General features: G+C 37.3%; 2 protein-coding genes across 2 annotated transcripts; both read right to left on the bottom strand.

Moving 5' to 3' along the window:
• On the bottom strand, nt 1-5,748 carry LOC113289031 (phospholipase D delta-like). The gene is made up of 10 exons (XM_026538190.1): nt 4,502-5,748; nt 3,874-3,990; nt 2,733-2,927; nt 2,231-2,512; nt 2,066-2,134; nt 1,795-1,942; nt 1,401-1,549; nt 1,064-1,228; nt 768-968; nt 1-468 (listed from the first exon to the last, which is right to left on the bottom strand). The coding sequence occupies exons 1-10, from the start codon at nt 5,465-5,467 to the stop codon at nt 175-177; spliced, it is 2,586 nt and encodes an 861-aa protein (XP_026393975.1). The 5' UTR covers nt 5,468-5,748; the 3' UTR covers nt 1-174.
• A 6,997-nt stretch (nt 5,749-12,745) lies between these two features.
• Nucleotides 12,746-13,195, bottom strand: LOC113291378 (2S albumin-like). Its single transcript, XM_026540914.1, has one exon. The coding sequence runs from the start codon at nt 13,193-13,195 to the stop codon at nt 12,746-12,748; it is 450 nt and encodes a 149-aa protein (XP_026396699.1).
• Nucleotides 13,196-13,332: the final 137 nt, after the last annotated feature.

Genomic DNA, 13,332 nt, shown 5'->3' with positions numbered 1-13,332 from the left:
TGCCCAAAATCAGGGTTCTAAATCTCCCATTTTTCTTATTCGATTTCCATTGTACATACACATCAGCAAATTACATGAAACAAATAAAAAAATTGTACAAGTTTTTACAACAAACACCAGTAAAGCCTTTTGTGTTTATACAAGAAAGTGAGTGAGCCATGGTGAGCAGAGCTGTTAAGTAGTTAAAGCATCTGGAAGGTTGGTGTAAGCACCAATAATTTTCCCACCAACATCTGGGAATGTTTCCTGATCAGGTATCGGCCCTACAATTCCATTAGCATCTACCTTGACTGGGTACTTCAGAATGTGTCCCTGCAGAGACATCACCTCCTCAGCTGCGAACCTTGCCCAGTTATCTTCGGCTATTTCATTTACACTCTTAACACAGTCCAAATTTTGTGGCTCCTTGAAGCAATCATCTAATCTACCTAGGTGTTCTGCCCATAATGACATCCTATACCCATAAACCTGCACAAACCATAGCTCATTAGTCATACCATCCCATTATAAAGTAACTGAAGCATGTCTAGATTTAATGGAGATACATTGAGGGTATTACAAATAGTAGAAAAAGGAAGAAGTCTCGGTCGGTGTTGATAACCCCTGAATGCATATAGGTATTTTTGAACTATATCAAACCAATGTATCTGGTTGGTACAATATTTTAAATCTTGGGACTGTTCAACCCCCAAAATAAGGAGTCATCATCATCTGTAAGACGGATAGCCAGAATCAACTAAAACAAAACAAGAAAAACGGTTCCTAACCTGGCCACGGGGATGCCTCTTCTTGGCTTCCCATGCATGATGCGGCTGATATGCACCCATTGCTATCTCCGTGTCTCTTGAACCAGACATAGATCGTTCATTTATATTGGCAGATCCCATAATTACATACTCATCATCAACTATCATTCCTTTAGCATGCACATAGATCATAAATCGCCGAGATTTTTGGACAATTGAGGCCTGAAAAAGATGGTGATCCCATTGAACCAATTTACTTTCTGACATGTATAAATGAGGTTGATTGAGCATCAACGTAAATCAGCTTTCAGAATTACCATATCACCATTTGTAGAAGGTTCATTAGATGAGATCTCGTTGGGCAGTGGTTCCCTATTACCAAGACAATAGAAGTTCAAATAGTCTTGTGGATGTGAGTTCTCAAGTTGCGCACACTTTAGCTCTGCAGCTATGACTTCGTACATCATTTGCATCGTTTGATACTGCACGAAATAGCCCACACAAAAGTAAGCAAATTACGAACAGCTGGTGTTGAAGATATAATTTTCTTTGTGAAGTTCTATAAAGTGTAACCAATGAATTTTAAAAATGCTGAATATGTTAAATTTAGGTGGTTCAAATATATCGCAAAATAAGTATCCTTTGAGGTCTAACCTGCCAATATAGAATTTCTTGTACTGGGGCAGTATTGGGTACTCCCTCAGGCCACATCGGTATGATAACGTATACTGCAAACCTCTCCTTTGCTCTTATTTTACTAGCAATCTTCAATGCAATCTCCATGGGTATCAAATTGTCAGCACCTTTTATCAAGGACAACAGTGAACTGACTATCAGGATAAGGCCACAAGGGGACAAAATGAAATAATCCGGAAGATTATACAAGATTATAAATGATATATGAGGGTGGGAGACCATCGAGTAGTAATTATGTTAGGGTAAACACTCCAAAACTACTGGAATCATTAGTTGTGACCCTATACGGGCCACAGTATCAACCTCAATTCTCTAGAAGCAAAACATATATAATAGTGAAGCAGCTTCAAACCTGCATTTTTGTAAGACGGCCACCCATATGATGATCCAAGAAAATATTGGTTTTCAATATATATGAAATGTTGGGCTGATCTGATTGCCTGAATGTATGCTGTTTGAATGCTCGAATCTATCACAAGTTTTTTCTCTAGGGTAAGTTTCTGTAACACAACAACAGCAACATAGGTAAATAAATAAGCTTACAAAAATCTGGAAAGGGGATATAATTTGAATATGAGCTCATCTGACCAATATAACTGACAAATATAGGTTAATAGATGAACCTGGGCTTCAGCATCTCGAACATTCTTAGGAAAACCTTTCACAGATCCAGAGTCGATAGATCGAAAAACCTGGAGCAAATTATAGAATTTCTTAGGTAACACTTGTGACAAATAGGAGTGGAAAGAAATTATAGATCACCAAGATAAGAAACTTATGCAACCTACCTGAACGTGCCAGTTTTCAGGATCTCCTTCATTGGATACCCATAAGATAGGGTCGTCCTCGGGAACAGCTGGTGAAGGACTAAGTATCCAGGAGATACGGTCAAGCTTTATTAACGCATCATCGTGATGATGTCGTATCTTCTTAAAACGCTGTCCAAACTCAGACCATTTTGTTGCTTTTTTCCAACGCTGCTCAAAGTTTTTGAGGATATCATATGCAGCAGGGCCTTCCATTCTGCAGTGCAGGTCATGCCATGGTTGTCTTGGAGCCTTAGTTCCTGCCTATACAGGACCAGGAAATACAAATTCAGCTAAGCAACCGTTAATTTTTTTTTTTAGTAGAAACAGCTTTTTAACTTGGGCATTTCACCAGTCCCTACCATACAGCAGAGAAAAATCATCTCACATGGCGTAGTTCACGAGTTGTACTCAGAAATCATTTTGAGAAGGTAATCAATAAAACATCAATATATTGACTGCAAGAATAAAACAAAATACGCACGGGAAATGTAGGATTGTGATAATCGTCATCAAAAACGGTGTCGAGGTCGCGAAATAGTCTATGCTCAGGTGTATCGTATCGTCCATCACAGAGATCAAGACCTCCTACAAAAGCTGAGATCTTTCTGTTATTTCCATAGGCCTGTGTATCTAACAGGATACACTTCTGATGGTGTGTAAAGAGGGTTCCTACAACCTGCATGAGAAAATGCAAAAGAAATGAAAGCTGAGATATCAATTCAAGTGTAAAACAATCTTAGTATTTTCTATTTTCCATTACCAGCTGATTAGAAAAAGTTTCTGATAACAAAAAAGAGGATGGGATGGAGTTCTTCCCTTTATTGTCTTTAGATTTAGATGAACCCCTTCAACTTAAACACAATGTCGACCACTTGATCTCATGGAGCGAAATTGAACATAATATGACAATAATTCGCTGCTAAAAATGTGGCCGGGGATGTAAAAATGTCTGGATACTTAAGCATGACGAATTCGGCGATTCTTTTCTTTCCATTTTTTCTGGTAATTAACGAGGTAATCCTTAAAGAATTGACCGACTCAATAAGGACTAACTGTTCAAATCCCAAAGAGAAGTGAACATTGAATGTGACCTGGATATGCCATGTTCTAATGGGTTATTAACAAACACAGTTTCGAGGATTATCTAAGCGATGAGGAGAAAATCTTCTCCGAAATAATTCCAAGAGTCATCACCGTATACAGTTATAAATCCCTGTATACGAGGGCTTTTCAACAGTGAATTTGTCAAGGTTAAGGAAAAAGTTGAAGCTTATGTATTTTCTCCAATGAAAAATTCTGGTTTACTAGTCATTGGTCATGCATATACAGTTCGTACTAACAGTAAAACGCAGTGAGCAAATCGCTTGAAAATATTAATGAATCGATCCAGGGCGCTGCCAATGCGTTTCCTCTGATCAAAATAGTTGGAATGGAAGAGCCAGCTAAGAATTCATCGGACTCAATGCTGGTTGCTAAGCTTACCCAAAGAGTCGCTTAAAGAAAGAGCACAAGTATAAATATGCCAGAGGTCGAGATAGTAACTAGAATTTGTTTAGATAGTCCTAAACTAGATTGTTCAAGAGGAATTACTGGACCAAGAAATGAATGGTACCAAAATTTACCTGTTGCTTGACGATGCTAAGCTTACTGCTAGCATAACGAGGTGAAAGTATACAAATGACAGATGAATGCTTGAAAAATTTCCTAGTTTCTTCGTCATGAGTACCCATCACTCCTGCCTGCAACAAGAGATTACCGTAATAAGATTAAAAATGTGATTACACTAACATTTAAAGCACATCATAAACATGACAAACTAGAAAAATTTAACAGCAGATTTTCATATGTATTTTTTTGACATACTATCAAAAGAATTTAAATAAGTATCTATAGATTCATATTTAAGAAATATGTACAGCTTTCTGCAAATACACGCGCCCAGTTCATAAATAGATATCTAACACCAGTATATGTCCATTGCAGTAAATGAAAGGCAATAAAACCATTTTGGCTTCGTAAACCAATTGTGTATATATAAGAAGATTGTCATTCACATTATGCCCAAAAAATATAGTAACTACGAATTCTTTTATGCACTTATTTATTCATCCTACCATAATTAGAAAAAAAAAAGTTTTCACACTTAGGAAATCATCATTCTGTTTGTCAAGTACCACAGAGTAATGTCTACATTGAACAAATTTCATAAGAAAAACTAAAGAATTGCAGCAATGTGATTGAACTACTTACAGTCTTAAGGAGGAAACTACTGTGGGAAGTTTTATCATCCCAAACCAACATAAGAACCCTAACACCTTCTTGTGATTTATACTTGAGGAGCTCGCCAAGAGTTAAATCCCCACCTCGCGGTAATGGCCTTGTAGGTTCTCTAATCAGCTTCACCTTATGGTAAATTGACCAACCAATAATGTAAATCAAATGATGAGCTTCTAATATAGCATGACAGATATCTTCCCAACACTGTCCAGACCGAAAAGCCTTTCCACCATCAAGTTCAATTTTTGGTATCATTCCAACAGGAACATGTGCATCTTGATAGAGTTGAATTGATCCACCTCTTCTAACAGGAAAATAAGTATTCCGAACACCCAAATGCTCCGGATCCGACGCAATCCCTCGTCTATACCTAGAATTCTGCTCAAAAGGGGTAAATTTCATTTCCAAATAAAGCGCCGTCCCCTCTTTCGGTGTCTTCCCATAAGGTCCAATTATAGGATACCAATCCTTCAAATGCCTCCCAGAATTAATAAGTTGAGCAGGAATCGAAACAATTCCAATAAGTTGAGCACCAAACATATCATTATCCTTAACTTGAAATTCAACTGTAGAAACAGGATGAGCAAGTGGAATAACAAAATGCTCTTCCCATTTAGGTGCTTGAGAATTAGGTATAATTCTAGTCCTAGCAACAGTAGCACCAGCAAGACAGACCGACACATATGGATCACTAGTAATGATTTTTCTATGCGGATGCTTCATTTCTTCAGAAGTTAATGGTTTTTTACAAGCATTACAGGCACTAAAACAACGACGAAAACGTTCAGCCATTATATCCATGTTAGGTAAACGTCTAGCTTCAACAATTTTCAAATCAAGATCACCATGTAGAAATATTACTTGGTCTGACATATCTGCTGTTTCTGCCATTGCTCCTCCGTTGGTACCTGCTGCTGTAATATCTCCTACAGAAGCCATTGATTAACAGGTAGAAGAAGATATTTATTTAGGGTTCAGAAAAGGGGTAGACGGCATTGTAGATACGAAGGAAAGAACAAGAAAAAGTGGGTTGTTGCCTTGTTGGTTGCTTGTTTTCAACTGTTTGATAGAATTTCAAAAAGGGCAAAGACAAATTGGGTATTTTTTTTCTTTCTTTCTCAACTTGTATACAAAAGGGGTAATAAAATTAATAATGGAGAGTTATTACTGAGAGTTTGAGATTTTATTGTTTTACTTCTTCTTCTTCAATAAATGTTTGTGGATTTGGTAATTAAAAAAAAAAGTTAGGGTTTTCAAGGTGAGATGACAGACTAGTTGCAGATATATATGAACGTTGGTTTTGGAATATAGTTACCACCACCACACCGCCCACTAACCTGAGTTTGCGTTTCGTTGTAAACAAAGATAAGGAGGACAGAGGGGCAGAATCCAGGGCCGGTATATGGCTCATATCCCTAAATGTAAAAACGTCTGAATATGTTATTGACCGTTACGCCCGAGAGATTTGCACACGAAATGAACGCGAATATTGAGATTGTCCAAATGTTATTGGTCGTTTCAACAATTTGGAGTTTAAGATTTAGGGAAAATAGGTCATTTGTCCAAATATTTTCAAAATATGGTTCAAATGGACGAATAAAAATTAGTATGGGTGAAATGGACAAAAAAAATTAACAACTTAAATTTAAAAAGTAGCTAGAATGAAACTGGATTCATCCTGTGTAAATTAAAAAATAAGAAAAAATATTTAAAAATTGGAAGGATGAAACTGTTTGCATCCAGTCTATTTTTATATTTTTATCCATTTAAACATTATCAAAATCTAAGTATCCTTTTCACACAGAAATTATTGATTAAGGTCTTTTTAATCAATTTTATGTAAGATTTACTAGTACTTGATTAATAGTATGTGTTTTACATCACAATAATTTTTGGAAACACATTGCAATTGCCTGCTACAAAAACAAAGATTATTTTTCGAGAATAACATGCCTGCTAGTAGGAATATTAGTTTAGTTGGAAGAATACAAAAATCCATATAAAACTAACAAAAAAAAGAAAAAAAAATCCCCATCAGCAGAGTTAGAGGATAGAAGCTGGATGCATTGACTGAATTTGAACTATTCCTAAATGGGTAAGGCGTGTCACTTTTTGCAGCCACCTTGCGTATTTTGCGAAAAATGTGGCCAGTGCACGTAGATATACGTATACTGGCGAGCTGCAAAGAGGAATCTCTTGGAATCTAATGAGTTGATAAATGCAAAGACAAGATGATGTTTTAGGACCCATCACAGGCCATAGTTGATAACGCGGTTGTTGACTACACGTTGCGTTGGGATACTAAAACACATAAGTTTGAATTTGTGAGATCCGGCAGTTAAAAATTGTTTCCGCATATACCAATGTACTTCTGAGATCTTTTGAAGTCAAAGTAATCGTGGTCGAATGATTGTTTGAGCTTTCCTTTTCTTTCATTTATGTTGAAAGAAAAGAATCAATCAACACATTGGAAAAGTCTGTTGATCGACAGTTGTGATCGAATGGAACCCAAATTACAATACAAAATCTATAGGTCGGACTTGTGACCGCTTGTTGGACTCCAAATAAGCGACATACCAGGCGTAATCACAATCTTTAACACTCACTTTACTCTTTAATAAATGAACCCTCTACCATTAAGACTAGCATTGAGAACAGCTAATAAGATGTAAATGAAGTGGGCATGGTTGTGGCTAGGGTGTCATGCGGGATCTCGGCGAAGTATTGGTGTACAAGGTTTGTCTAAAAGAAAAGGAAGAAACAAAGGCGTCAACTGATCACAGGTTGTAAAATAAAATGCACGTGGTTTTACCTGGAATTCACCAAGTATCATTTTCTGTCAGAATTTTGCACCCTTCTTACGTCAAGCAAGCACATGTGATTGCCTAAGCATTAGGTTTCTCTTTTTCTTTTTGTTTCTTTCTTTTGTGATGCCCATTTACTGTGTGCAACATCTTAAACTGTTGAACCGTAAATGTCAGGCACCGGTAGTAAGATATGGTAGTTGGGAATCTTGGGATTCTATACTGCCACGAAGCACTGCGGCAATCTTTTTCGCGAAAAATACTGCAACAGTTGGTCGAATCTTGAGTTAATTTGGAATGGAAGTTACAAGTTGGGCATAAAAACCTTGGGACCATTGAGTTAGCGCAATATTGCTCCTTTTTCTTTCTTTTCTTCCCGTGTGTCTGTTTGTTTTATCCCATTTATTTAAGTGGGTGTAGCATTTAAGGGACATCCTACCCCATGGTTTACCAATTTCAACTCAACTACTCTAAAAATCATTAGTCCAAATCATGGGTCTTGGTCGACCGGGCTAAAATGGTTTGATACAACCACCTCTCAATTCATGATATCAACAGCTGGGGCCGGTACTCCCAAGGAGGTGTTCAAGTAGATGAGACGATTGACAATGCAAAATCAGCTTATCTAAAACTCTTTTTTGTTGCTTCTTCCGAGGCTTCTACCGTCTCTCCTTCTGCAATGTGTCAGGTCAACTAAAACTATTGCAAAGCAAAATTCATTTTGGATTAGTAATTTGGCATGGCAGTGACCTATACAACCCATAATTCACCCAACATTGGACTAATGTTAAAACCTTAAAACCTTCTTCACCGGATAAGATTTGCTGACTGTACTCAATATAATTCAACTTTAAAATTTGGTAAACACTGGCCACAAATTCTCAACCAAAAATCCCAAATTCTCAACAAATATATATTTTTTTGTTTAACAAGGTGGAAGAGAAAATAAGTTTTTCCACTATGATAAATGTATTGGGCAGACTAAAATCAAACGCACGAATCAAATTAAACTGTTGGCAGGCAAACATAAATCGCTGACGGGTTTTGTTTTACCGCGAATGGCGACTTTTTAACAGTCACCGGAACAGATAGTTTTTCTACCCCAATAAATACCTCTCGAGCTTGATCTCCCAAATTCACAACAAGCTTTCATCAAATCAAATTTTTCGCAATTTCAATTGCTTCCAATTTTCAACCGTGAATCATGATTTTTGTTCTGCTGAGGATGATATGGAGATGGATGGAACCTTATATGAAGAAAGGAAGAAATGCATACAGAGATTTTGCGTCGAATGGATGAAGACGCAATTCAAGATGGAAGGAGGCGAAATTTTATGTTGCAATTACAATCAGGGATAATACCATAGCCTTTAGAGTCACACGAAGTTATGACCATAAGATGGACGTGGCGAGATCGACATTTTACCACGACAAGATGATGCATGATTATCTTAATCATGGATATGTCTATTCCGATGAGGATTCTCAGCGTCAATTTTGCATAGGCCGCAACTTGACGCAAAGGATTATTGTCGAGCTTTGTCAGGTACAACCTTTATTTAATTATCAGTATGATACATGACATGTACGAGGATTTAGTCCCGAACAAAAGGTCACTGCTGCCCTCCTATACTATGTTACGGGGTACCAGCGGATTCCACTGATGACTACATCGGTATTGGCAAAAGAAGCGGTTTTAAGTATCTCAAATTGTTTTGCGAAACAATAGTCGAGCATTTTAGTCCAACTTTTTTAAGAAAGTCAACACAGAAAAGGGAGATGTTGAAAGAGTCATTTCCGAAAACACCGTGAGGGATTTTCCAAGAATGCTAAGTAGTCTTGACTGCATGCACTGGACGTGGCGTGCGTGTCCGGTTGAATGAGCAGGTCAATATAAGGGTCATTATCCAAAATCAACTACAATTTTTGAAGTGTCGTCTGCTTATGATTGTTGGTTTTGACATGCTTTTTTTGGACTCCCAGGTTCAAATAACGATGTCAACGTTTTGCACGTCATCACTGTTTGAAAAACTAAAACATGGGATTGCACCGCACTGTAATTTCAAAATCGGCGGTCATGACTACACTCAGGAGTATTATCTAGCAGACGGGATCCAGAATGGTCAACTTTGGTTCAAACTTATAGTCAGACAGGCTTTGGACCGACGACTAGGAAGGATATAATGTACTTTAACGACCAACAAATGAAATTGAGGAAGGATGTTGAACGCGCTTTTGACACACCGAAAAGGAAGTTCGTCATCATAGCTAACCCGAAACGCTTTTTTGATCTTAAGGAAATGAACAAAATAACGCTAACTTGCATCATTCTGTAAACATGGTTAATGAGGAAACCAGATGTGACCCAACCTGGACTAGTTTCCATACAAAGATTTGAGGCCGAGGCTTGTGATGCAGCATGGACGTCCGTCAAGTGAATATAGACTTGCCACCGACAGAATCCAAAACCGAGGACTCTATGAGCAGCTAAGGGATGATCTGACTAAGCACCTTTGGGCTATAAAAATAGCAAGAGACGATGCACGGGGTCGTCAAAACCAGGGTGGTCGAGGTCGAGGCTGATAGATGATGTTTTTTAATTTCATGTTGTTTATTTTAATTAGATGTAATGTAGTTTTACCTCTTGGAAATGTTCTTACATTCCTAAAGAGGATAATAAAGTTGCTGACATTCTCTCCAAGTTAGCTAGAGAGAATGCTTTAACTGATACATGGTCTAGCTTTTATCCTGTTGAGATCAGAGCACAACTATGTGAAGATCAAACCCATGTACTAGTTTAACTTTGTAATACAATTCATTTTCTTGTTTCAAAATAAAATAAAATGTAATGCAGCGAGACTATTTAAATTAATTGATAAGTTAAAGCAATAACATTTAAATTAAACTTAACTAATAAATAAAGTTAATTAAAAATGGTACATCTAACAAATCAAAGCGGTATTCATCTTCATCTTCTTCCGAGGCATAATCGTCATCGGCGTCCTCTTCCTCATTCTCATACTGGCCAGGTTGTTCTGGAACTTGTTGTTTCACCTTATCCATTTTCCTAGTCTGTATAACAAGTTTTCGTGGATTCATTGTTGAAGTGTTAAAGGAGAGTAGCTCTTAAAATCCATGTAGTGTTGTTTTCGTGGAAGACGACTTTTTCAAAGTTGCCTTATCACAATGCCACGGTCCCTACTTCTATCTTGTTGTATCTTTTGCTTGAATTTATTGAACACAAAATAGTTGAACTCATTTGAACCTCCTTCTAATGTTTTCTGGGCAGTGTTTCTCGCTGCTTTTCCAGCTCTTTGTCCCTCTTTATTATGTGATACAGATGAGACGATTGGCTAATCTAAAACTATTTTTTTTTTTGCTATCGTCTCTCCTTTTACAATGTTTCAGGTCAACTAAAATAACTGTAAAGAAAAATTCATTTGGATCAGTAATTTGGCAAGGCAAAGCTGTCACCTACTGATCCTGCCGTTCATGGTTTCAAAAAAGAAGAAGAAGAAAAAGAAGGGGGGATAGCCACTTCCGAATTAGTTTTGGAGATTCAAAGGTAAGCATCGCAAAACCGTCATCGTCCAAGCCAATTACAGGAATTGATATGAAATTGAGTATGAAATCCAAAGGTACAGGCATGTTCCTAAGTGGTACTCTTTCAAGTATAAAAAAGAAAAAGCTTCCTAAATCTAAAGTTCCCAACAAAGTCTCAGCTGATAAACTCTTGGAGTTTGGATCCCTGTGGGGTGCAGATTTTCCTCCTATGAAGACTAATCGTGAAGAAATGTTTAGCGATCTCGTAAAAACCACGATGATTTAATTAAAGAAGATGTTGACGAGTCTGCGAATTGACAATAGGCATCGGTCCTCATTGCGGTCTGCAAGTTGCTCTTTGATTTTTAGGTTTTACAAGATGTGTCTTCTTCCATTGACACTCTTTGTATTACTAGAATATTCTCTCCTTAAGCTTTATTTTTGTTTTTGTGGCTTTTCGGTCTTTGTTAGTTGTATTTTTCCATACACAGACTTATGTGCACTTTAATCTATTCTCTTTGAACGATAAAAAAAAGGAATTTGGCAAGACAGTGACTAAATACTGTTGGAGAAAAATGAGTTTTTTAATAAAAAATGTTTTGGTCTTGGTGTGGTTTGATCTAGTGACCTATGGGTCCAAGGATACTTGCTCATTTTATGAGTGAATGAATCTCTCTTTAGTCCCACATTGGGTACAATAGAGAAGGAGTTCCACTATATAACCACATTCTTATGGATATGTTGTAAAACAATGTGGGTGGAGCGGACAGACAATATACTCGGATTTATTTTTGGTGAGTTTTCTTTAGGAAATTAATTCCAAAAATATTTTTTAAGAGTTTTATTTATGGGTAAATTCCTTTTACTTGTTTTTGAAGAAAATAAAAACCTAACTTGATTTGCAAGCATCTTTTCCTATAAATACAACTCCAAATTCTGTTTTCAAAACACACAAGAAGCAATTTTGTTTATCATCTTCTTCCTTTGTTTGTGCGTCGTTTTTTCTTTCATCCCCGTTGCTGAGTTCAAGAGTGGGTAACTTGTGTTGTGCTAACTCAAGTTATATCGGGCAGTCTTATCCTGGACACATCTTCACTGTGAGGGGTTTAGCATTACTCAACTCGAGTATACCCGCGAACTAATGTGTTAAGGACAACTTGTTGAACCTGTGATTCTGCCCTCGTCAAGTTGATTCGGTAGAGTTGTTTCAGATTATTTCTTCACATATTAGTTTTTGATACATCTAACTTGCTGTTAATTGTTGCAAGATTCCAACGAATACAACCCATAGATTACCGTTAAAAGCTTAAATAGCTTCTTTACCGGATATAAATTGCCGATTTTACTTAGCTTGTTTCGACACCAGAAGAAGTCGGAAGCAAAATATTTTTGCTTTACAAAAAGTTTATTTATTTTTGCTTCCAAAAGCCATTATGAAATTCGACAAATAAAAAAATTCTCGAGTAGTATCGAACTTTAAATTTGGTAAACAATGACCAGAAATTCTGAAACAAAAATCAGAAATTTGACTTGGTTCGAACTTGAGATATTAGCTAGGCCATTAACACCTAATTGAGGAGCCTTTTGATTTCGTTTTGACATAAAATGTACCTTTAAAAGTCATATGATGTGGAAGAGCTAGGGCCAGTCTAGTTAATACGACATACCTGGCTAGTTAGTGAGTCGACAATTTGAAATTAAAGTTAAAATTAGCATTCACCTGAGTTTTATTTAAAGTGATTGAGCCTTTTACAGGAGAAGCTAAAAAACACTAAGTAAACACACACGATGATGTGCATTCCTAACTAAACAACAACGACAAACTACTTTTATTGTAGATAGCTCCATGCATGCATGTTGTGAAACTAGTCTAGTACTCGACATATCGTCCGCGGATATCGCAGTACTGAGGCCTCATTCCGCACATTGAAGGAAGTTGTCTGGCCTTCTGCATCATCTGCCCCTGGTAAGCCTGTCCTTGCATTTGTTGCGCCATTTGTCTAATAGCTTCACATCTGCACTCCTCGCTCACTCCCCTCAACTCTCTACAACAGTCCTGTAGTCCTTGCCTTGTTGGGTTGCTCTCCTCCTCCATAATATCATCACCTCTTTGTGATGATTGTCGTAAATATTGTTGACACATATTCATGCGCATTCCGCGCATTTGCCTCTGACACCTCTGTGATTGTTGATTTTCAGCAGAGTCTTCGATCTCAGTGGTGGTAACAACAGTCCTGTAAATTGATGCCTCGACAGCAGCTACAGCAAATATTGCAATGAAAAGAACTGCAATTGAAGTAGTGATATTGAACCTGGCCATGGTTTTTTGTTTGAACGTATGTGGTAATTGAGAATGAAACTGCCTCCTGTGGGATGATTTGATGAAGTGTGTGGAGTATTAGTCCCAGGTGAGCGAGTATTTATAGCAAAATTCCTGGTTTGCATGGAAAGTACGTG

The sequence above is a fragment of the Papaver somniferum genome, chromosome 6, assembly GCF_003573695.1.
Source record: "Papaver somniferum cultivar HN1 chromosome 6, ASM357369v1, whole genome shotgun sequence".
Taxonomy (NCBI): Eukaryota; Viridiplantae; Streptophyta; class Magnoliopsida; order Ranunculales; family Papaveraceae; genus Papaver; species Papaver somniferum.
The sequence above is the reverse complement of the archived record's forward strand: the minus strand, read 5'-3'. Positions and strand labels throughout refer to the sequence as shown.